The 26,372-nt window shown below is 40.7% G+C and overlaps 1 protein-coding gene across 1 annotated transcript; it reads left to right on the top strand.

Annotated features, from left to right (window-relative positions):
- The first annotated feature begins 24,827 nt into the window (after positions 1–24,827).
- Positions 24,828–25,667, top strand: LOC136545180 (uncharacterized). The gene has a single exon (XM_066537224.1). It carries the CDS (start codon positions 24,949–24,951, stop codon positions 25,222–25,224), a length of 276 nt encoding a protein of 91 aa, XP_066393321.1. The 5' UTR covers positions 24,828–24,948; the 3' UTR covers positions 25,225–25,667.
- The last annotated feature ends 705 nt before the right edge of the window (positions 25,668–26,372 follow it).

Genomic DNA, 26,372 nt, shown 5'->3' with positions numbered 1-26,372 from the left:
AGGAGTGACCTAGTCCTTGTCCCAGATGAACAATCGACACAGAAGAGTATTGGTTTCCTTTGCTTGCTTCTTCAAATTTTCAATCTCTTCTGTCTACTTCTCCCTTGCTTCCTCTGACTCCACAACCTTCTTCAATACATCCAACTCATCCTGCTAGCCATGAAGTTGATCTCTAAGTGCTGCAACACCTTGCTTCTCTGCCGCAACTTCAATCTCCAACTCTTGTACACATGCAACAGTAGTAGCACTTCTCTTAGCGAATGTTGGCTCAAGGCCAACATTTCGAAGAAATTTACTTGATGGCAAAACCTGAGCAACAACTTTAGCAGGCTGAGCCTTGATGGCTTCCATTTGATCCTAACATGATAAGAAAAATAGTTTGCATTAGTATACAAATGTGGAAAATTTTCAAGCAATGGCAGACTTGAATTCATTACTACATACTGATTTTCTAGTAGTTTAGAATACTTGTACAAATTTGCATCCAAAGCACTAAATGAGTTCATCCTAATAATGAAAAAAGAGGTAGTTGACTAAAATAGTAGCAGGTTCTTTCAATGCCAACCTCTTAGCAGCAGGTAGAGAAAGGCCTACGTAGTTTCATGAGCACAAAATTCAGAAATAAATCATTTTAATCATATTTTCAAAAAGTACAAATTTTAGGTTGTTACATATACATATGAAGTAGAATTAGGAAAAAAATGAAAGTTGTAAACATCCATTAGTATGGGTAACAGACTACAAGTAATCAAATAAGAAATGTCTATGCCTAAAGTTCGAAAGGCATTCGTCATTGGCATTTGGCAGAAAGATCAACAGATAAAGAAAACAGAGCAAGCTTGTCTTATTATTCAGTTCTATAACTAATGGCCGTACTTGTTATATATAACCATGTCAGGGACAATAATAAAACAACTAAAGCACATCTACGGTTAACTACGCTATCCATATGTAACTTCAATAGGTATTATTTTAGCTTTATCATAATCAAATAGTCCCTATCCTGAAATTAAGCCCACAGTTATTATATCCACAGAGCTTCAGCAAAATGGAATAAGAAAATTGGAGAGACATTGCAAGGTCAGTACCTGGAGGACACAAGATGGCTTGAATAGGTTACCAACTTGATCTTGTCAACATTCTTCCACATGAGACTCATTGTAGTTTATAATTCCACTTGAGCAAGCTTTGCACAACCTGTCACAAGAACAAACAGACGTCATAGCAGCTACTAATTTCTGAGAACTTCTTTGCTTGAAGAAATGTACACTGAATAGAACAATAATTCAAAACTTCAGAAAATCAACACCTCGTCTTACCTGTGCTTTTACTGCTGAACTCAATCTATGCTCACAATCGTCATAAAATGTTGTTGTCATATGATGCGACAGGTTTTGACATGGCACATTGCAGCTCACAATACACATTGAAGTCCATTGAACAATACACAACCCATCACAGCATTGCAGACAGAAATCAATAGACAACTATCAAGCAAATTTAAAGTCTTCACATCCATTACATCGTAGATCCATTCAGAGTTACATGTTCAAATAATTTGACATGTCAAACTCAACCCAAAATACATTAAACTCATGTCCAAGTCACTACCAGATCCAACCAAGTGGCAAAATCATCAGCCACATATCCAAGGCATTACCAAATACACAACCAGATGCAAACCATTACCAGGTCCAAGCCATGTACCGAAATAAATAAACAGACACATATCTAAGCCATGTTTAGGTCATGCATCATGATCAGTAGGATAAAAGGAAAAGGGTAAGGAGTGACCTAGTCCTTGTTTAAGGTGAACAACCGACGAAGAAGAGCATTGGTTTCCTCTCCTTGTTTCTTCAAATTTTCAATTTGTTCTGCCTGCTTCTCCCTTGCTTCCTCTGATTCCTCAACCTTCTTCTTCAACACTTCCAACTCATCCTGCTGACCATGAAGTTGGTCTCTAAGTGCTGCAGCACCTTGTTTCTCTGCCGCAACTTCAGCCTCCAACTCTTGTACACGTGCAGCAGCGGTAGCGCTTCTCTTGGGGACTGTTGTCTCAAGGCCAATATTTTGAAGAAATTTACTTGATGGCAAAACATGAGCAACAACTTCAGCAAGAGTCTTTGGTCGTTCCCCTTCTGGTGTAGGCTGAGCCATCATGGTATCCATTTGGTCCTAACATGTTAAGAAAAATAGTTTGCATTATAGTTAGTATACAAATATGGAAAAAATTCAAGCATTTACTGACTGAATAGAAAAACATACTACATTTGATGACAAAACAAGCTAGAACCAGTACGGATAATTTTGTTGTTGCCACTTAAAAGTAGTGAATTCATATTCTAGACTATGCAATTAAAAAGAGTTGTATGTTTCACTCCGGGACATTACTTCAATGACACATTGACACTACTAGAAGAACATCCATATAGCAACATAGTAATTATCCGATGCTGCTACAAACCTGCGGACCTGCTTCTAGCTGCTACAAACCTACAGACCTACTGCTTGAAGGACACTACTAAAAGTATGCAAAGTTTTGTAGGTTGCAGACCTGCTGCTGCTATGAACCTTTGGCCACTTCAGTTACAGTAAATAAATTATATTCTGGTCCTTCAAATAATTAAACTCAGTTACTACCCCCAACTTCCCAATTTCATCATTAACCAAATTTCTATGTTGTCATTAGGATATATTGCAGCCTTATCAGGTCTAGAATAGTCCATTTAGAACATGTACTTACAATCTTTTCCTTCACGGGTTCACAAAAACCGGTCTTGCTGCTGCAGTGTAATTCCTTGAAAAGATCGATTGCAGTGGGCGGCACATCTTTATATTTGTTTTGTTTCTGAATTAACATGTAAACAATTTGTAAATGTTAGTTTAGAATCTACAAAATAGTTCAACACAGAATAAACATTGAACACACACACATAATATTTTGTATCTTACCAGGACATGGGCGTGCACAATGAAGCATCTAGATCCTGTCCTTTGAGTGAACCAAACTTTTCCACGATTCTCAATGTTTTTGACACACCTTTCCTATATGATATATCATAGTATGAAAGGATCAGATTATAAAGGTAACTGTGAGCTATATATCTGTGAAGCTTCATTTAGACAAACTGTGAGCTATATATCTGTTATATGAATGCTACGTAAATGACTCAGAATAGTAAAGTAAAATAATGCGGTAGACAAGAGTCAATTTACATTATATGACAACTACTGGAAGTTTTTTCATGCAACATACTAGACGTTTCAAAAAAAGAACAATGCACATACTAGAGAAACTAAGCATGCCTAAGAATGAATGGAAGGAACTCTATACCTTATGCTTAGGGCTTGACCATAGCTCCACGAGTGCAATCCATTGTTCATCAGTCATACTCCTCACCGGAGATGTTGTTCTCACTTCATTTGTAGGTACTCCATCAAAGTAAGCCCTCTTCAGCTTGTGCCTTAATTATCGTTGCCCAGTCTTGAGCAAATCAAAGCATGCAGCTTCAACTTCCTTGTCTTTAGGGTCTATGGTAAATTTGATCTAGTGAAGAGCATGTCAAGAGCACGTAGATTAGAAAAAGAGGCATTCAAACCATAACAAAAAAAGAACATTAATTGTGCTGTTGGAAAGACTTTCTTCTACTTACACCCATCTTTCCCATGTAGTCTTTAAAAGGATTTTCATCGTTCTTGTACTCCTTCCAGTGTGTATATATTGGTATGTGTTGCCTCAATATAATACCTCCCTCTGATGCAAGCTTTGCAGCTCGCATGGGTGCCTCTGACCTTCTTTTCCCTTTAGCAATAACCAACAACATCTTACTATTTAAACCATGGCATATCATGTCCAAATCTCTGCCCACACTTCTACCCCTGCTGCGTTGAGTAATCAAGTTATCACTTGGTTCACCTAAAAATAATGAGCTTTTCACGGTTAGCGCACATCATAAATTTTTCATGAAAATAGGCAAATCATATTTCTTGGAGAGGAGCAATATTTTCTTGCCTTCAAAGCCTGTTTGAATCTGCTCATCATCTTGTGTAGAACAGTCAACAGCAAGCAATGCATCTTCTTGTGCATTTGTAGTTGTACCATGTTGGATACCTTCCTCAGTTGATAGTTCCCTCATCCTCTGCCTAGTCATTCTAGTGGTTTGCTCTTGTCCAACATGTGGCATGGAGACTCTCTTTGAGCCTCTCGTTTTGACAATATTCCTGATGGTATTTTTTGACAAAATGCTCCTCTGTATGGCCTGCATAATACAAGGAAAAAGTTACAACCAGCAGCATGATTGTCTTTGTATGTGCAGCATTAGCAACCTGCAAAGCCTTGGTACCTTGCTAATAATAAGAAACAATAAAGGACAAACAAACATATGCTTAGAAGACTTGGTACCTTGCTAATAACCTCCTCATCTTCACAGTCCTCACTCTCCTGACCACTCTCATGACCTGTATACAACGATGCAAAGACTTCATGGTCTTCACCCTTTCTCTCCACAGATGTATTGTTCACTATGGGCACTAATGTCTTGATACCAAGCCTCTCCAGCTCTCGGTTGTTTTTCATTATTTCTTCATTCCTTGAACGCTCATATTCAGTAATAGGCGCCTCTGTAAAAATCATTTGAGAATAGTTAGAAGGTTGGAATTTAATGAGATTAACCCAAAGGAAAATTTAGTTAACCTAGCTACCTACCTAATCATTCATCTATTTAAAGGCTATTACATATATGCTGCTGCTGGACAGGCTCTAGAATCTTTGTTGCTGCTGCTGGATTACAGAGATAAGCTAATTGTATGTTGCTGCTGCTGGACAGGCTCTCTAGCATCTTTGTTGGACATCATCTAGAAAGCCAAACTGTAATATATGCTGCTGCTGCTGCATGTTGCTGCTACAAAATTGCAGCAAACCTTGCACAAACTATGCTGCTGCTGCTGCAAACTATAGGTTCATTGTATTGATGGAACATTGTACATTATCAGGTTCATTGTATTAATCAGTCTAAGGAGATACTATACATTGTAATAAGTCATAGAAGGTATTAATCAGCTTAAGATTAACTACACAGCTAGATTAATCAGTCCAATGGATAAATGTGTGCTTAGGCTATTGAATGAAAGAGTAACATGTAGTACTACTGTAGACTTACTTAAAATGCATAGATGAATAGGTACTCATCAGGCAATTAGTAATTGGTAATACAGATGAATAGCTATTGTATGCATGAGTTAATTCAAACCTCTTTGTCTGGAAAATAGCACTAATTTCAGCTATCGTAAGTTCTGCAATAATAGCAGAGGATTTCAGCAGGCTGTCTGAAATTAGCATCAGGTAGCTGTCTGAAAAATTGATGAATCAGCAGATACTGATCACTTCCATACACTGCTAAGCTGAAAATGCTTGGTGCTAATATAGGTACCAATTTTAAAGGTGATCCATTATATAGATATCAAAAATGAAAAGTTCCAGCCTCCCAATCATACTTTTTAACACAGCTAGTGCATCTCAGCTCCTAGTAGAATATTGTAGCACTCACTTGTAGCCATAAAGATTAAACAAATAGCCGAGATTGTACAAATAGCACTCACTTGTACCCATACAGATTAAAAAATTACAAATAAAAAGACCACACTCGCAATTGTATGGACTACATTTACAATTTAACAAGAGGATACACGGGCAAAAGGGGACTATTGAATACCAAAATCATTTGATTGGAAATTTTCTAGCAATTCTTCAGTGATAAGGTCTTAAGACAAATAAAGATGGTAGACGATGAACCTTTCCCATTGTCTTCCTCATACATGGTGAGCAGATTCACTACGCTAAAAAGTAGAGGCAAACCTAGAACTGGGGGATTCACTTAAATCCCACAAAAAACCAGAGAAAAAAAATGAAAGGGTACTACCACTACGGCACTACACAAGTTCACGCAACAAGCAACTGAAAACCCTAACAATAACTCAAAAATTTCAACAGATTTTCAGGAGTTTGTTTACCTCTTGGTTGCTGGTTGCTTGCTCCAACCTTCCGACTAGGAGCCATGGTGCTCCCACCTTTCAAAGTGGCGCGTGGAGTGGTGGGAGGGGGTCACGGCTACTGGCGGGGGAGCAAGGGGGGTCGCACCTTCTGACGGACGGTGCCTGCTGCTTGAGTCGGCGTGAGGAGTGGGGGGCAGCGCCTGCTGGGGAGCGATGCCCGCTTGGGTCAGGCGGAGTGAGGGGGCAGCGCCCTGCTGCGTCGGGGTTAGGCGGGCGGGCGGAGTGAGGGGCGGCGATTTAGATTTGGGAGAAATAGGAAACATGTGGCGTCGGCGGGATAGAAATAGATGGCGGCAGGAGAAAATTTTGGGACAGTTTTCACCGGGAGAAAGAGGGAGCGCATGGCATCGACGGGAGAAGAATGGTGGCGGCGGATGAATTTTTTGCACTCGGCGTCGGCGGGAGAAGAAGCTGGTGGCGGCGGATGAATTTTTTGCTCCCGGCGTCGGCGGGAGAAGATGCAAGCGTAGTAGCGGCGGATGGTTTTTTTTGCTTTGGGGTCCAGAGAGCTAGGGTTTAGTGAGGCTGCTGGGCCTAATGGGCTGTTTTTAGAACATAAAAATATTAAGGGATTATTGAGACTGCTGGGCCTAATGAACTATTTTTTAGAATAGAAAAAAATTAAGGATGGAAAAGAAAAAATATTGAAATCTCATAGCCGCGAGCAACTCGCCGTATTTTTTGCGTGAAAAATACACGCGTATGGCTGATGGGATTTGAACCTCCAACTTGCAACCTCACGTGTAGCACCCCTAATCACTCCACCTCAAAGTCATTTGAGACTAAATAGATGATATAGATGATATTTTTCTTTAGTAGTCTAGATATTGTTGATCTCATCGAGATATAGAACATTTGGTTTTAGTCGTTTCTCCATCCAATGTTGTTTGGACAATTCAAGAAAATTGTAATTCAAAATATTATATGTGAAGTTGGGCTTATCATGTTAAAATTCAAATAATAAGTTGCGACGATTGTCTATTAGCATGTCATGACAAATTGCAACTCGTCGTAATATGGAAATCCTTCGGTTTATGACAATTGCTTCTAGATCTTAGTGACGGACAAATAATTTTCGTCGTAAAGTCATACTCCCATCAAATAACGTCGTAAAACAAATTGACTTAGCAACAAATTTAGCTGTCGTCATGAGAAAATTGTCGTAGAAGGTCATACTTCTTGTAGTGGGTGGTGACGGTGGCGTGGCTCGGCGATGGCGAGGGCAAGAGCGAGAGAGGCAGGGCGAGAGAGTGGGAATGGGAGAGAGGAGGAGCTGCGCCTCCCTTTACTCCCTCTGCTGGCCAGACCGGCCGGGCTGATGCTGGCGAGCGGCCACGTGCGGCGCGCGTGGCCTGGCAGCGGTCGGCCACAACGCGCTCGGCAGGCCGATTCAAATCGGCTGTCAGGCAGACTGACAAGCCATCTTTGTACCACTGTTACTCCTAATCCGTGCAGAACTAGCAAAAAATCCATTACTAAGAATTGTTGAGCTACACGTGATCTCCAACTTTACTTAAATGAGCTTGGTCTAATTCGTCATGGTTTTCAAAATGCAAAGCTCTAAAGTGTGCTACTTTAAAACTATAATCAGCTAATGACTTAGCAAAATTAAAATTTTCTGTTTGAAAACAACATTTCATTACTACTTTGGAGTTATTTTTGACTATGTTGGGCACTGAATTAGCTCATAACCCTTAAATAAAGTTTGTTACCCATAAGATAAGCTACACCTTTTATTAAGGGTGCACTGCCATGGAAACACTCTAAGCTACTGTTCAACTTTGGTCAAACTAGCATAATGAAAAATGATATTTTGAGTGAACTAGGACTTAGAAGCAAAATTGGCCCATGTCATGAATACAAACATTGTTCCATTTATCATCCTAGATATGTCTAAGGTGTTTTTGTGACCCCACAACCATCTCTTGTATTGGTCACACATTATCACAAGCATATGCATGTATATAATCAACATCACATGTGATACATATAAAGAATGAGATGAAATTTCATATGCTCATGCTCATGAATGAATGGATGATGATTATGCTCATGAAATGCAAGTGCCAATTGCATGCTTAACACTGGGTGTTACACGCCACCTCCACCCCACCACCCAGGCGCCCAGGCCGTACGGCCGCCGCCGCCACCCCGCCAGAAGCTGGGAGCCCGAATCTTCTGGAGGTAAACTAGCCACCTCAGTTCGTCCTCTTCTTTTTGGGTTCAATGTGCAATGGATGGCAAATAGCATTCGATGTGCAGATCTATTTTTGAGTTCCCGAGTTCGTCCTCTTTTTTTGGGAAAAATTGTTTTCAGCCTCGAACTTGCTAGCCCCTAGCAGGATCTATTTTCGTTTCACATTGGTAGTTATTCAGTCTCAATAGGTCACGTATGGCTCCAATAGGTAGTGTCTGCTGCTTCAAGTGTGATAGGCTTTAGCTAAGTTATGAGCTGATAGGTTGTGGAATCTATAGCTAGCAGGCTGATTATGGGATTCATGATTGCATTATGTATTTACTTTCAAATGGGTGATTAAATCATGGCGTTCTGCTACTATCGAGTTGCTTATGGTGTCTAGGAGGCTGTCATTTCAATTATTTGTAGGAAACATACCACAAAATAGACAGATGGTGTCTGCTTGCAATGGCAAAAGGCCTAGTGCAATTTAAGAACAAAGCACCACTAGCTTTCTGATTCTGCTAAACATACAAGATATTCTGTTTTTTATTGTTATTATCTTGTATTTTAACCTACCAGGGTGTTTGATCTTGAATTTGACTGGGAAAAAACAAATTAAAGAGAGAGGGAGAGAGAGAGAAACTGAGACTACTATCCTTGCTTATATTAGTAGTTTTCACTTAAAAAAGCCAAAGGTGCCCATGAAGTTATTCTTCAATAATGCATACATGTTGTTTGGTATGATGCTAAGCCATTTGCAGATTCGAACTTAGTTGTTTCATTGAAGTAAATCGATTAAATTTTAAGGAATAGAGCACATATCTTTATCTCTAATTTATATATATGTTAGTAAACAACATTCATCTTTCCGCTGTTGTTGCCTTACCTTTCTGTATGCTATGCTGAGAATGTTCCTAGCCCTTCACCTACTCATCCTCTCCTTCTTTGGTGGCATTTGGATGGCCACTGTGAATGGGATCAGCATATGAGGTGATACAATCATGCTACATCTGTGGAAGTACCGTTCAGAGATTTTGACAATTTAGATAGTAAAACATCTATTAACACTGAGAAATGCAGGAATTATTAGGAAAGGAGCACTAAACCAATTTCAATTTAGGGAATAACATGTTAGTATCTGATTCTTAGAAAAGGATTCGTTAGAGGCTTGTTGTTCCTGGAAAACGATATGGACCTCAAAAAACACTGGCTAAATCATCTCATCAGATACCATACTTAGAAGTTAAAAACCAATTGCTTGTACAAACTCAACCTGATTGCCATGTCAACTTTAGGTGTATCACCCCTCCTTTTTATTCTCTATCTACCTGTGTTAATCAAAATTATCTGATAATATCGCTGAGTGATTAAATGTTGAGCTGTGGACAATGCTTGTATTAGGGAAAAAAACTTAATGAAGCAAATTAACACTGCCATAGTCCAGGGAAAAAAATCTGAGATATCTCGATTACGAATTCGAGCTTCTATTGGAGCTACAGAAAGTTATTTTTTGATAACTAGAATTATCGTACATCAGTTCACTTAATAGTTTCCAATATTGTACCAGTGCAGCGGTGCAGCAGTTCAGTGCAGCCAGCAGTGCAGAACTTCAGTCCTTATACAGCCAGCAGTGCAGCAGTGTTTGCTACCATTGTTTACTGATTGTGTTTTTTCTTGACTGACCAGAAACGATATGATAAAGATGATGTAGCCTTGGACTGGTTTATAGCTACTGCTTTTTTGATGAAACATTGACTGATGAGAAACTAAGGAACTTAAATGGACATAGAGTAGATGATGATGAATGGAATTCTCTTATCAAGTATTGGAGGTCTCCTGAGTCTCAAGTAAGGATTAACTAATATCAATCTATTTTTTTTCAGTTACTTGCCTATTGGACTTGTTTTTATCAACATACATGCAGCTGTAACACTTTTGATCATAGGCTCGGATGGCACGAGGACAAGACAATCGTGCAAAGTTGAAGTTTCTTCATACAGTAGGCAGTGTGAGATATGCTTGTACTACACCCAAAATGTAATAGAAACTCGTCATTGTCATCTCATTTGAATGGATCATTTTTGGGGCATTTTCACTTGTGCAAATTTAAAACTTGTAGGGTTAGCAACTTGGGTGCCCTCGAAGAGATGAAGTCTATAAAACACATACAAGAAAAAAATGGAGTACCTTTAAGGCTAGCAGCATCAACAATTGTAAGTTTTTTCTAGAAAGCACGGACCAACACTAGTTTGCTGCATGAAATATGTAAATCTTACATGATCTTCGATTCTTGAAAGAGTACCATAGCAACCAGCTAGTGCAAATTTTGTTACTACCAACAAATAGTAATGAATGTATTTGTGGTTGCTTCTGAAGATTCTGTTAGTATTACATCAGCACATTACAAAACCCATGAGAAGGCTCATGTGTAATAGGACACGTACCTAGCCTATGCAAATTGAATTTACTATGTGTGAGTTAGTAGAATACATATTATTACTTCAAAGTATAAGTCTATCCAGATTTATCTTAAGTCAAAGATTTATAAACATACATATTCATTCTTCCTAGAATGAGCTGAAAATAGTTGTTGAAGCCCGTCCGGAGTTGATGGATAGGACAATTCAGCAAGGTGATGCTTTTGTTGCTGTTTGTGGAGTAAACGAGCCAGGGTGATTGCTTTTGGAGTACAACCCGGTGGTTTTTGTTTTTGGACTCCAACATGATGGTGCTAGGTTTTATTGTTTTTGGACTGGCAACCTGATGGTGCTAGCTTTTGATCATTGTTTGATCGCTTTTAGTTGATGGCTTTTGCTCAACAGGGAAATAATGTTTGATGGATGTATGCTTGTATGTTGGCTTGATGTCAACAAGCTAGTGACATGATTACATATGTACTCGTTTGATATAAATGAATGAGAGTATGACTGATGTGGTCATTTGTGTATGTCGTCCAAAATCTGTACAATATAATTTCAATATTGTATTGATCATGAATGTTTGGTCTAATTTGCACTGTTTTTTTTTGCATATTTAATTGAACTCGATGGACTGTTAGTTGCTAAAAGTTCGTATTGCGATGAACTGTCGGTTGCTAAAAGCTTTAACATGTTGTCGGTCGCTAAAAGTTGGACCGTCGAACTATCCGTTGATAAAGATAATGTCCGTCGCTGTATACATATAACGATGGCTTCATTAGCAACTGTAGTGGTCCATCGCTATAACTTTTAGCAACTGACTGTCTGTCGCTGTACACCTCTTTCAGCAACTCCAAATCAATCGTTGTTTAAAGGTTGTGGTGTAGTGTAAAAGACTATTATTAGCTGGATGTCTAGCTAATGCAGCTAACTATGGGGGTGTTTGGTTCTTTAAATTTATGTCACATAAAATGTTTAGAGGCTAATAAGGAGTATTAAATATAAATTAATTACAAAACTAATTATATAGATGGAGGCTAATTTCTGAGACGAATTTTTTAAGCCTAATTAATCGATCATTACCACATATTTACTGTAGCACCACGTTGTCAAATAATGGACTAATTAGGCTTAAAAGATTCGTCTCGTAAATTAGTCGCAAGTTATATAATTAGTTTCGTAATTAGTCTATATTTAATACTTCATGCATGTGTCTAAACATTCGATGTAACATGAATTTTAGGAGGAGGGGAAGGAACCAAACAGCCCCTATATTAGCTTGAAGGATCCAAACAGGCCATCTGATATGGGAACTTACTTTGACGTGACACAATGAATTGAAAGAGTACGGTCGTCTCATCGTTGAAGATGATGGGCTTCATGCTTGTTCCCGTAATACTAACTGGGCCTTTTTAGAGCAATAATACTCTCTGGGCTGGGACATTGCGACTAGTATCGCTTGGCTCGTGCTTCAAGTTGGGCCACATGGACCAGGCCCATTCATACACGTACGATTCCTGTTTGGCAGGACAAGTACCACACTGGTTGTCTCAGGCTGTGTTTAGTTCGCGAATTTTGGAAATTTAGCTACCGTATTATTTTTGTTTGTATTTGTCAATTATTGTTCAATCATGGACTAATTAGGCTCAAAACGTTCGTCTCGCAATTTTGAACCAAACTGTGTAATTAGTTTTTTTTCGTCTACATTTAATGCTCCATGCACGAATCGTAAGATTCAATGTAATGGCCACTGTAGCACTTTTTGGAAAAGTTTTTGTGAACTAAACAAGCACTCACTCTAATGTGGACAGAGGTCAGAGAACTAGTATGATAAAAAATATTTAGTAAACTTTTTTATATCAAAAATAGTTAAAACGATGGTTTCGAGAAATATATAATACAGTACTTGGTTAAATAAGTTGTTCTAAAAACTTATTTGAACAAGTTATTTCCAGTAAGAATTGCTAGGCTGAGTGTAAAAGATTGACGATTAAGTCCACGTTCGGTTATATGGAATTGATTCTCGGGCTTACTGTCGTTAATTTCTACGGAACCATTCCTGAACAACCGGGAACATTGTAACCGAACGGACCCTAAGTGTTTCTGTTGTCTTTAGCCGTTGAGTCCTTTTTGAGTTTGAGTTGGAATCCTTGATGAGAACAATATACAATGTGTGAGGACAGATTATTATCCCAAAAAGTTTTTGGAAATACGATGCCATGGAGGAAGAAAATGAAAACAGAAAAGAGTAGCAGGCAACTGCCATGCAGTAGCCCCATCTTGTTTTGTAAGCTCGGTTCCGTCGCTGCTTTTGGAGGTTGAAGTCGGATATTTTTTTCATTTCGATAATGATTCCCCATACTCACGTCCAGACGCGGCCCGTGACCCCACTCCATTTCACGAACGCCCCGCTCCCCCGCGCCCCCACTCCCATCCCACGACCGCCCCGCTCCGCTCGCCTGCTCACTGCCGCCCGTGCGCACCGTGCTTGGAGCCTGCTAGCGCCCTGGGACGGACGCCGCGCGCCGCCGACGTGCGCTCCCTCCCTCCCTCTCCCCTCCGCAACCTCCATTGCGACCCATGCTCCCCAGCGACCTGGCTCCCGCTCCCCCACCGGAGACGAGGACGACGGCAGCGACACCAACAAGGTAGGTCGTTTCTCCTTTGGATCTGAACCCTCCTCCTCCCCCTTCTCCTTTGGATCTGAGCCCTCTTCCTCCTCTGGATCTGAGGGAGGCGGCGGTGGCTAGGGTTCCGGCGACCTCTCCTATTCCCTCCTACCTTCGACAAGCTTGAAGGTGATGGGGCTGGAGCAGTCTGCACCTCGAACCCATTCCCTTGCTATTTTGTACGCCTTTTTTTTGCTGTTTCTCCGTGTTGCAAGGGTGATTTTTGGAAGTTGCAACAGATGATTTTCGTATGTTGCAATAGGTTATTTTATGTGTTGCAGAAAGGGAGTTCTAATGTTGGGATTGTTGCAATATGGGACCTTAGTTGTTGAAATTACCTTTTCCAAATGTTGCAGCACTAAAAGGTGATTTTTGAGATGTTTCCATTTCCATGTTTCATGGTTGATTTTGCGACGTTGCAGTACTACTGTTTCAGATGTTGCACTATATTTTTTTTAATGTTGCATTACATAATTTCCTATGTTGCAGTACATTTTTTTTTGATGTTGCACTACATAGTTTTGCGATGTTGCACTACATAGTTTTGCGATGTTGCAATATTTATATCCCGATGTTGCACTACATAGTTACATATTTTTGCGATGTTGCACTTGAAAGTGTTTTGTTCTCTTGGGACAGGTGGCGCGGTGGGGTAACGGGGTGCGGTGGGGAACGGGGACGGGGGAGCCGTGGGGAACGGGGCGTGGTGGGGGATAGGAGGCGGGGCACAGATGGAGGTGCGGCGGTGGAGTGGGCCGCCGCGATGGGCATGGGCGGACGCTCCTGTGGATTGGTTCGCTCGTATCGAATCGTTACGTTGCTTTGACCAGGATCGGACGGTTCCTGGGAGGTTAATCAAACGGCCCCGAGGGGCGTCCGGACGCGCGCTCGCGCCAGGCGTCTGGGCGCTAGGGGCGTCGTTTTCATTATAATCTCAAAAAGTTACACCGGATGAGTTGCCTAATATAACAAATTTGACATAATTTTTGAACGCAGGATAGAAGTTGATGCTTATATACATATACCCACTCTCATGGACGTATGCACGTCTATCCCTATTAGCACAATCAAGGCCTTCTTCTTCTTAAGAAAAAATGTCCGGGGTCTATTTTTATCCCGTAGGTGAAGTTTTTTTTTTAATTAGCTGAAACTTTTTTATATGTTTTCTTAATTCTGTAAAATAAATTTTTGTTATGCTAGTTAGTGTTTTTATTTTTTATAATGTTATTTTACTCTAGAGAAACAGACAAGACGCTGGCCCATTTCAGCGACGGGCGACTACCGATTCGAAAAAAGAAAAAGAAAAAGAAATCTGCGACTACTGTCGGGTAGTGACCGTTCAAGTAAACTGAACTTCGTCGTTACTTTGTCTAGTACCTGCATTCGCGGGATACGCCTCCACACAGAAGAAGCGTAATCATCCCGTACATGTAAACCGTAGGCGCGGCAAGTTATTTGCAAGCTCATATTGCCGATTTCACAATGAGACCAGCTGACCATCGACTAGTAGAAGTTTGTATGAAATTCGTAGGCAAAGTTTTGAAGCTGTTTTCTGTGCTTCCTCTGCATCTGATGAGCCGTTAACATTCACGGAATGCTGTGCTCTTAAGCAACCCCCTTTAGTGTCCATCTAATGCTAATTCTTTTTGGCTTTGGTATAGTTCAGTCTAACCAGAGCTCATTATTCAGAACATTTCTGACCTTTTGATGTATACCCTGCACCTGAACTGAAGTTTAGCTATGCTTTGACCAGGCGGTTTGCGGATTGAGGAGCGGGGGCAGCTTGCTGTTGCCGGCTGAAAGGGCCCATCAGGCTAGTCACACAGCCACAAGGGAGGCTCATCTGACGCGGCCCACCACCCACACATGACACAGCAAAGTCCTGACGCTAATACGGCAATACATTACATTACATTACATTACATTACATTACATCACATCACAACGTTTCCTTTTCACATTTTTCTAATCCAAATCTCGATCGGAGTGAGAGAGAGAGAACACGGCAGATCGAACAAGCCGCCTGACGCAGTGATGCCCTGATGCGGTGATGGTGTGACGGTGTCCTGCCGCTCTTCGGCCTCGACGCTGGATCGGAGTCGGAGGTTTTCGCCGTGCCCGTCTTGATTAGGTCCATTCAAACTTTTTGCCTGTGATTTTCCGAAAAGAAAGATTTTAGGTAAAGATCGGCAATTCATTTGTCTAGTGTTTTGGATGATTGTCTATTCACTTTCATTAGCCTTCTCTGTCAGATGATATAATCAAGATATTCTCTATCAGATGATATAATCAAGATATTTATATCCCTTCGAAAGCGTTGAATAAAACAAGCAGAAAAATAGCATTGTAAATCTTGATACTCTTTTTATGCCTATATTTTGAACTATCAATAATGCTTTTAACTATTTATTTATATATCGTATTTAGTGGATGGCTTCAACTTAATCCATAAATTTAAGCCTTATCGTGATACTTAGTGCATGTACACCGAATCATGTTGCAAATTCTATAATTGTTATCGAATTGCTAAAATGGATTTGCCGAATTATATATGAAATTTTTTGGCCGGCATACCTAGGATAAAATCCTAGATTCGCCACTGGGCCTAGCGGAGGCCTATTGGGAGTGTAACTTATGAATGCACATAAAGCTCCTTGTCCCAATACTAGTTAAATGTGGCTCTTTATTCTTTTAATGGTAAGGAAATTTAGAAATTCAGTAATCTGCACCAAACATCTCTGCAGTGTGATATCCAGAGTTCAAAGTTAGAGCATAAATGTTTGAAATAAATTCAGAGATTCACAAAGTATTTTACTATATTGCAATGACAAGTAAACTAGCTGTTTTTCAGTACAGTTGATAAACACATACCACATATGTTTTGGCCTGAGCATTAAATCTTGTTGCTAAGTCAGATTTTTGAATAATTAAATGAAACCCATCAATGACCAAACTTATCATATTGATCATAGTTAGCTTATTCCTTCAAGTTGATATAGGAGCAAGCATGCTTATTTCCTTGAAGAAGAAAGAAGATATTTTTGCTACCCAGCTTACATTCATGACCTGTTGTGGGACTAGCAAGTTAGTGACTTTTTAGATTGATGATGTGAATAGCTCGCAGTGCTGCAAAAGATATTTGGGTCACTAATAATAATTTTGTTTTTTTCCAGTTCCCCATCCACTGGATCTACATAGTGGTCAACAGTGGCAGGGACAGGTGAGCAAGCAAGCAAAAGAACAAACAACGGAAGAAGGGGCTAGTTCAGCCGCTCCATGAGCCGGAGGCGTGGCCGTGGGGGTCTACATGGGCTTGCGGCGGGCCAGCCCACCAACAGGTTAGCAGGTCTTGCGTATTATTATCCTATAAGGCGAATGGAGTTTATTCTAAAAAAAAGTACTCAAGTGACAGTTTATATATACGGTGAATCCATAGATTGACCTTTTTGTGAACAACACTGTAATTAAAGACCAGTTTTATGTAATAATAAATTGTGTTTGTATGGATTTTGCCTATAGATGCCGTCAAAATCCTACAAAATTTGACAAATTTTGTACTGATTTAAAATAAAATATATGCACCAAATTGTGTCTAATTTTGTTGTCAACATCCCTACCAAATCTATCATAATTTTTATCCTAAAATAGATGTAAAATCATAGACCTATGTAAAAATAGGGGTAAAATCACATGGACAAGCTTGTCTTTTCATCCAAAAGCTAACACTGTTAAGAGGACATCACGGAATAGGGTCCGAGCAAACTCTTCCTTCAGTTTTAAATCACATGAATAAAAACATAAAGTTAAAAAAACGAGGGTAAAATCACTATTTTCTTTTAAAATGAGGACATAAACGCCAAAACTCTAAATAGAAAGCTTTTAAAAAAAAATAAATTTTGTTGTCCTAGTTAGTGTTTTGATTTTTGAAAATTTTATTTTACTCTAGAGAAACAGACAAGATGATGGCCAATTTCTGCAACTACTGATTCGACAAAAAAAACTATGACTACTGTTTGTGAGTGACTTCCTCGTTAGTTGTTACTTTGTGACTTTGTCTAGTACTTGCATTCTTGGGATATGTTTTCACACAGGAGAAGCACAATCTTCCTGTATAAGTAAAACCAAAGGCTCAAGTTAGTTGCAACCTCAAATTGCCGAGTTCACAATGAGACCCACTTACCATCCATGACCATCGACTAGTACAAGTTCGTTTGAAACTCAAAGGCAAAGCTTTGAAACTGTTTTCTCCTCCTTATCTTCCTCTGCATCTGACGAGCTGTAAAATTCAAGCTAAGGAATGTTGTGCACTTAAGCAACCCCTTTAATGTCCATCTAAAACCAATTCTTTTTGTCTTCGACAAAATCAGAATCCATACAATTATTAGGAGGTACCATAGCAAAGCTTAAACCACAAGACGTTGTAAGTACCAAGAATTCATTTATGTCTCCAAATGGAACAAAAGGCACAAATTAGATGGTTAGAACCATAGTGTGCTTGCTAAAGTGCCTACCAATACACTCCACTCTCCAGTCCATTAATCTCAACCAACACAAGCAACCAAGAATGTCAATCCTGTGAGAAAAGCACGATCCGTAAACCACATGAATATGACTATAGGGCTAGGATCTGAACTTGCCTCTGAACCCAAGCTGATCTACTACTGCACATGCAAAATCATCTACTTTGTACTTAGGCAAGGGACATACCTCCCAGATTGATGTCGTCGAGGAAGATAGTAACATCCCTTAACTTCTATTATTGTTTGGTAGAAAAAATCTATCACAACTACAACAATCGCAAAACCTAGAAAATCTACCACAACAACACTCAAATCATACCATCTATTATTATTTGGCATTCAAAAAGGTTTTTCAGGTAACAACTTAAATGCAAGTACATCCATTTTTAAGGTTTTGGATCACAGACAAACTTAAATGCAAGTAACCAACAAAAGCATTGTCTGGAGGGCACATAAGGTTTTGGAGCAGCCCCGGGACGCACATCCTGATCCAAGCCATCGTCGCCAGTGTAGCTTTGGAGAAGGAGAGGGAGTGGGGGGAGAAGACAGGGAGGTGAGGAAAAAAGATAGGCGGAGGTGAAGGCAGAGGGACAGGGAGCGAGGGCTGCTAGTTGCTAGGGTTAGGCATGAACACTAAATCTTGTTGCTAAATCAGATTTGTGAATAAAAATGAAATTGGTCAATCACGAAACTTATCATATTGATCATAGTGAGCTTATTCCTTCAAGTAATAAGAAATTTACAATTTTATAGAGGGGCAAGCATGCTTATTTCCTTGAAGAAGAAAGAAGATATTTTTGCTACCCATCTTATCATGTTGGGACAAGCGTATCCTAGACAGACAAAGAGGGAGAGTAGAGAAGAGAGTGGCGGCTAGGGTTTGCAAATGAGTGGGAGGAAGAGACCCCCTTGTCCTCATGCCCATAGCACTATATATAGGCATTGGCAATTTACAAGCACCCCCTTGCATTGGTGGGGGTGGGTTTTACATGTCACTCTGAGGGGACTATTTGGGCCTCTTCTAGGGGGGACTTTCCCATACGAATATGGGCTCCCCCAATAGTAGCCCCTCAGCTCCTAGATTATGGTCGGCACTACATGACCTAGTAGATGCTCATACAAGAAGAGGCACAATACAACTCGAACCTTGGTTGCGAGGATCACCCTTTGCAACCTACACGTGTATGCCTCACTTAAAATTACATCGCAAAAACCATGTGGAATAAAGGTCATGGAGAAAAACACGCACATGACTCTGGCCTATATATGTTCTAATTCCTGAGGCATCTAGCTCCAACTACCTTGATCTTCCGGTTGTCTTCACCTTTGGGCTTTGACTCCTTTCTCCACTTCTATGACATGGTTTTATTGGCCTTGCTCGGCGCGCAGGCCTTCACCTCTAGGACCTTCTCTTCTAGGATTGTCTCGGTGCGCAGATCTTTGTCTTTGAGGCCTTTGTCTTCGGTATCTTCTCAACGTGTAGGTCCTCATCTCTAGGGCCTTGTTGGCACAGAGGCCTTCATCTCCGAGGCCTTCTCACAAGTGCTAGGCAAAAGACTTCACGCTTCGGCAGGTCATCCGGTATGCTCCTTAGCCCCTCTTGGTGAGCACTGATGACCGAATCCACAGTCGCTCTTGGTGTAGTCGATATAGTCATAGTAGTGGAAGTAGATAGACCGAACTTGCTGATGAGCCCCTCGAGCCAAAGTGGTTGACAAAGGTGTAGTAGACCTTGGTGCCAAAGGAGTTGACATAGACCCTCGAGCTCGGGGATGACGGTAAGTCATCATGGGCGTTGATGCTGAAGGTGTTGATAAAGGTACTTGAGCCGTTGTAATGGGTGAAGATGATGGTGAATCCCCTCCTGCAAAGGTGTTTGGCGGAGGCAATTTTGGTGTAGATGACAGAGGTGTCAGCAAAGCCCCCTTGTGTCGACATTTTGGCGGAGACCCTCCTGCAAAGGTGCTTGGTGAAGGCCCTCCTGCAAAGGTATTTTGGCAGTGGTGATGCTGGTGAAGTCACCGAAGATGGTGGCGATGCCTCTCATGCTGAAGAGCTTGGTGAAGGTGATGCCAATGTATACACCGAAGATGTTGGTGAAGTTCCTTTTGCCGAAGGATAGAGAAGTCGCGTGAAAATGCACCTGAGTTGATAGGGTGCATTTTTCAGGGACTTAGGTTGAGCGTTGTATCTTTGTCGAATATCAACTTGCTGGCAAGTTTTTCAACACTCAAAAAGGCACTGGCTTTCCACATGCTGCAAAAGATGGTTAGTCATTTCATATAATATGCAAGGGGTGAAGTTTTTTGTAGCTTTTGAGAGAGCGAAGGTCCCGATGCCTGATTAGGGACATGTCTTAGTCGGGAGAGGCTTTTGGAAGCTTCTGAGAGTCCCTCAAGCTTTTTGAAGCTTTTGAGAGTGACAGCCCCGTTGCTCGATTGTGGGCAGGTCTTTCTCGGGGTTACCGCGGTGCAATGCATTTATGCAATGCATGTATGTATGTGATGATGCAAGTGAATGTATTTGCACAAAAATATTAAAAGTGGTAAACATACCATGCACCCTGCAAAAATGATAGTTATGATGAACAAAAGATAAGCTCTACACATAAGGAATAATGCCCTCGAAAGAGAGGGTTATAGTTTCGGATGGCTTGTGAAGGGGTTTGTTTCCTGTGAAAGTTATCTCAAATAAAATTGGGTTGATGAATATTATAAAAACCTAAAAAGAAAAAGTTGAACAATAAATCTGCAAAAAAGAGGAAAAATGCTAGCGTTAGCCATTAGAGGGTTCCATGGTTTGGTGGCTGCCGAAGAGCACTGGTGACTACTGTATGGAAGGGCAATTAGTGACAAATTCTGATAATTTCCAACAGCTTGGAAATTCATGAAACCCCAATATTGGTGAAATCTAAATGTCACTATACCAGTATCTGAGAAGACCGACTGTCCAATGAAGACCATCGATTGATGAAAACCTAAAAGCCATTTGTGAAATATATAGCGAAGGCCTGATATTTCATGAAGACCACTGACTGATGAAAAACCATATAATGTGAAAACCACTGGCTGATGAGATCTACCGACTAGTGAGAGCCACTGACTAACGCAGGACGTTGACTAATTAAAACTACCGACTGATGAAGTCTACTAACTAGTGGAGGCCACTGACTAATGAAGACTGCTGATTGTTGAAAACCATTGAATGATGAAGTCCACTGACCGGTGAAGGCAACTAACTAATGAAGGCCTCCGACTAAGGAAAACCACTGACTGATAGAGTATCACTGAGGTATCTGACGAAGTTTGAATATTTTATAAGAACGGCTAACTGACGGAGAGTACTGACTGATACAAACTTAAGAGCTATTGGACATATATGCGATGAAGGCTGGACACTTAATGAGAACCGCTGACTGATGGAGAGTGCTGACTGATTTGACTTGAGAAGGTGATAACATGCATATAATAAAGGCAAATATATTCTATGGGAGGGATAGCTTGAGAGGGTAAGAGATGTAGTTACAGTGGTGATGACTTGCATGTTAGTAAGATAAAAGAGATTCAATAAAAATAAATAAAAAAGTGTTTTAAGTTAGCCGGTTAGGGCCAAGCATGTATAGCCACTCAGGCGTTTTTAGTGTGGCAAAGGTCACGACAACTTTCTTGGTCACATTAGTGACAAGTTGTATACGAAGGTTAATTTTCTAAATCTTCCTTGAGAGGCGAAGGTTAAATCAAAATTGTGATAAAATAAATCAGAAGAGCAAAAATTAGTCATTGTAAGTTGGTAAGAATTTATAGGTTGGTGAGAAATACTCACTTGTGTTGGTTTGATTCCTGCAACATGATACTATGTAAAAAAGGTTAGTGCTTGATATATATGTGCAATAATAGTCACATAATTATGAAAAACAAAGGTTAAAATATTGTAAAGCGCGTATTAAATATGCGTAAGAGAACACTTTTTATGTAGTTGCTTTTCGGTAGTTGATAAACACATTCCACTATGTGTTGGGCCCAAGTACTAAATCTTGTTGCTAAATCAGATTTGTGAATAATTGAATGAAACTAATGGACGGCAAAACTTACCATATTGATCATAGTAAGCTTATTCCTTCAAGTCAAAATAAGAAATTTACAATTTTATACAGAGGCAAGCATGCTTGTTTCCTTGAAGAAGAAAGAAGATATTTGTGCTACCAACTTACATTCATGACCTGTTTGTGCGTCTTGCGAGTTAGTGACTTTTTAGATTGATGTGAGTAGCTTGGAGTGCTGCAGAAGATATTCCAGCAGAGGCCACTAATAGCAATTTTTTTCAGCTCCCCGTCCACTGGATCTACACAATGGTCAAGGTCAACAATGGCAGTGAGCAAGCAAGGCAAGCGAAAGAAGAAACGAAGGAAGAGGTGCTTACAATGTTAGGCAGAGCTAGCTTCGGCTAGTTCAGCTGCTCCATGGGCCGGAGCCATGGCCATGGGGTCTACATGGGCTTTCGGCTGGCGGGTCAGCCCACCAGCGGGTTGCGGGTGTAGCGTATTATTATCCCTAGACGAATGTAGTTTTATATACTCAAGTGACAATATATATATATATGTGTAAGGTGAATCCATAGATTGACCTTTGTGTGAACAACACTACAATTAGCGACCAGTTCTTATGTGATACTCCCTCCATTATCATTTGTTAGGCTTGGAGACCAGTTTTACAAATACCAATAAATCTTGAAATAGGGGTAAAATAAAATTACAGCGACCTCTAACAAAAGGGCCAACACATGGACAAACTTGTGTTTTCGTCCAAAGGTTAACACCGTTAAAGAGAATATCGTGGAATATGGGCGAACTCTTCATTCAATTTAAAAATAAATGGGTAAATCATAAATTTTAAAAAACAAGACAATCACTATTTCCCTTTAAAACAACGATAGCATAAACGTCAAAGCCACAATAGAAAACTAGGAGGGAACTGCCTTGCAGTAGGCCCCCATTCTTAGTACACCAGTTGCATTGCCTAACAAATTTGACATAAATTTTTTTATGCATAGTATAGAAGTTGATACTCATATACATGCACCCAGTTTCATGGACGTATGCATGGCTACCCCTATTACTACTAGCACTATCAAGAAATTCGGCTGGCAGGTGTCGACATCCGTGAAGTTACTATATATGTGACTAGTTGCCGATATACATGCCGCCTACAACTGAAAAATAATTAGCTGAAACTTTCCATTTTTTCTTAAACCTTTTCGTAAAATAAAATTTTGTTATCCTAGTTAGTGTTTTGATTTTTGATAATGTTATTTTACTCTAGAGAAACAGACAAGATGCTGGCCAATTTCTGTGACTACTGATTCGGCAAAAAAAAAAAAAAACATCCGTGACTACTGTGTACTGTCTGAGAGTGTCTTCCTCGTTAGTCGTTACTTTGTCTAGTACCTGTATTCTTGGGATACGTTTTCATACAGGAGAAGGGTAATCATCCTATCAAAGTAATTCCGAAGGCTCAAGTTAGTTGTAAGCTCAAATTGTCGATTTCATAATGAGACCCACTGACCATCCACGACCATCGACTAGTACAAGTTTGTCTGAAACTCGAAGGCAAAGCTTTGAAACTGTTTTCTCCTTATCTTCCTCTGCATATGATGACCTGTAAAAATTCAAGCTAAGGAATGCTGTGCACTTAAGCAACCCCTTTAATGTCCATCTGGTGCCATTTCTTTTTGGCTTCATTATAGTTCAATCAGCTAACCAGAGCTCACTATTCAGAACATTCTGACCTTTTGATGTATACCCAGCATCTGAACTGAAGTTTTAACAATACTTTGATACATTCTGTTGCTATACAGGTAGCCAGTCACTAGTCACTACGTACAGCAGGTGTGCTGGGAACATGGAGCTGCATGGACATATCACACATACTCCATGCTATTCATTTCGTCAAGTGTAATAAGGTACCATGTACCAACTAGTCTTATTCATTTCGTTTGCACTGAAGAAAGTATAGTATGATCAAAGAAGAGATCAAAAGAGAGATAGATGCAGGGTTAGATACTTTGCACTGATGTGCCAAGATTTGGCTTCTTGGCTACTGCTTTTTGGTGAGACGAGCACATCAAGAGGGCACATCGGTGGAGCGTGCGTGAGTGCCCGGAACTTTGGTTTGTCTTTTCGATAATGGAGTGCAGACATCCAAGTGTGTTGCCGCCAAATTCCAATTGCCAAGTGCTTGGTTTCAGAGTCGTCGATGTCGTTCCATCGATTGAGTGAACTAAAGCAACTGAAGTAAAGTTGTTTGTTAATGGTACCATCAATCTTGTGATCGGGTTCCCCACAACATGTCGATCTTGTGAAAGTTCCCTACATACATACTGGTGTGTTGGGCCCTGCTTGTAATGGTATCATCAATCAAAGATGAAAACGGTATTGCATGAGTGCAGTCTACTGAAATCTTCAGAAAATCTTTCCTTTGCAAACCGCTTGAAGAAACATCAAACATGTACCAGATGAAATGGAGAATACATAGCTCTGAAGCTTCACATCTACAAGCATACACGCTATCTGATATTCATCTTGAACGAGAAGATCCATGTCGGCCATCCATCGACCGAACTTATCTGATCTAATATTCCCCGCCCCGTTGTTGCCAGTAGTGAAAGTTACCCGCCACTAGAAAATGATTCAAAGATTTAAGACCACACCTCCTTCACATCACATCTCCCTCTACAATAATTATCACTGTGAATTGATCACCCTGTGTACAGAGCAAGAATGAGACACCAGAGACTAAGACTTGACCATCAATGATGCAGTGACAGGAAGAGGATACAGCAGTTGCAGGTACAGCTGCGGTCTGCGGATAAGCATCGGCCGGGGCGATGGAAGGATTCACATTCACCGGATGCCACTTGAAAAATCTATGGAACAAAGTGGATATGGTGAGACGTATACGTCTTGCATTTGTAGGTGAAAAGCAGCAGATAGCTGCTAGCCTCATGAGGGACCAGAGATGGAGGACCACCCCCTTTTATAGCATCCTTGAGTGAGGCTCACTTCTTGCTCGAGCTCGAGCTCAGCAAGGTAGCAAAGCTCTCGGTCACCATTTGCAATGGAAGGCCTGATTCCGTTGGTGTACCGAGCCATCGTGGAGTACAGGAAGGCGAGGCATCAGGTCGCCGTTGGAAGCCGCCTGCTGTACGGCGACCAGCACCAGCCGTGTGCTTCGTCGGCGCTCTTCTGCGTCGACCCTGCAGGAAGAAGCAGCAGCTGGCACGCCGCGTCGTCGTCGCTGTCCCCGGCCACGTCGCCGGCGGCGGCCAGGGCCAGCAGCAGTCTGGCGTCGCCGCTCCTCCGCTCGGCGTCCCGCCGCCAGTTCGCAGGTTAGTCTGCTCGTGATGGGCAACAACTTCGAGTGGTGCTTTGAGATATGAGAGGCACCGTTCGGCGTGTACAAAGTGTACATGTACGTATTACGTATGTATACCAGGTGTGTTAATAAGCCCTCGAGAGTGAGAGAAAAAAAGGTTTGTTTTGAAGAATAAGGGCATGGTCAGAGGGTGGTCCAAAGGAGCACCTCAACTGATGAGAAGAGAAGGCAAAGCTGCTGCTTCAAGCCCAGCTGGTGGTTGTACCTGTAATCCTGTAGGCTTTAGCTGTTGCTCTAGTAGCGGCCATATATATGTGAAGCACAAGTACTCCTATGTGTTGTGTACGTGTTAAAAGTTACAGCACGGGAGCTTGTCGTTCAACTGAACATGTACATAGTAACAAGAACGTGCTCATCGCCTCAACCTAGTAAACTGTATATAAGTCTCAAAAAGTGCAAGATATGAGATGCCAAAACCAGTTTTTTTTTTCGTGAACATGCTTTGGCATTTGGTAAGTTTCTTGTTATTAAGAGGAAGCCTAGTAAAATCTCTAGTGCTGGTGGAGGGAATTATCACAGCATTTGTTTGTCCCTTTTTGTGATATTTCTGTTTCTAAATTGCAGATCATTTTAGCTTTCTCTTAAGTTAAATTCATCTAATTTTATACCCCATCTGTTCCAAATTATTTTACATTTTGACTTCTTAATTCATGGCTTTTGCTATAAACTTATATAGACACTATGTCTAGATATATAGTAAAAGCAATACAGCTAGAAAATATAGACTATGTCTAGCTTTTGCTGCCATGGACCGTGGTCGGCGTTGCCATATTACCGTAGTCTCGTGTACTTTGGAGGGGAAACGGAGACAAGTTATAGAGAGAAATGAGTGCTCACGGTGCTCGAGAGTAAAAGAAGTTCACGCTACTGCATGCCAGGAGATTTTCTTTTGAAAAGGATGCCAGGAGATAGTCACTGTAAGAAAGGAGAGCGAGTGAGCGAGGTGCTTTGAACGACCCACCCGCGACTGTATTTTTTTCGGAATTGTTTTCACTGACGATTGATAGCGGACAGATACAAATGTATTTATATATAGTGGCAGTTGACATATGCCTATGGCTAGTGAAAATACTCTTATTTCTTCTAGCAGTTCCTTATGTCAACCA

This window comes from Miscanthus floridulus, chromosome 3, assembly GCF_019320115.1.
Source record: "Miscanthus floridulus cultivar M001 chromosome 3, ASM1932011v1, whole genome shotgun sequence".
Lineage (NCBI taxonomy): Eukaryota > Viridiplantae > Streptophyta > Magnoliopsida > Poales > Poaceae > Miscanthus > Miscanthus floridulus.
The sequence above is the reverse complement of the archived record's forward strand: the minus strand, read 5'-3'. Positions and strand labels throughout refer to the sequence as shown.

What these genes read in the sequence shown, in the direction of transcription:
- LOC136545180 (XM_066537224.1), top strand. Translation starts at nt 24,949, where the DNA reads ATGGAAGGCCTGATTCCGTTGGTGTACCGAGCCATCGTGGAGTACAGG.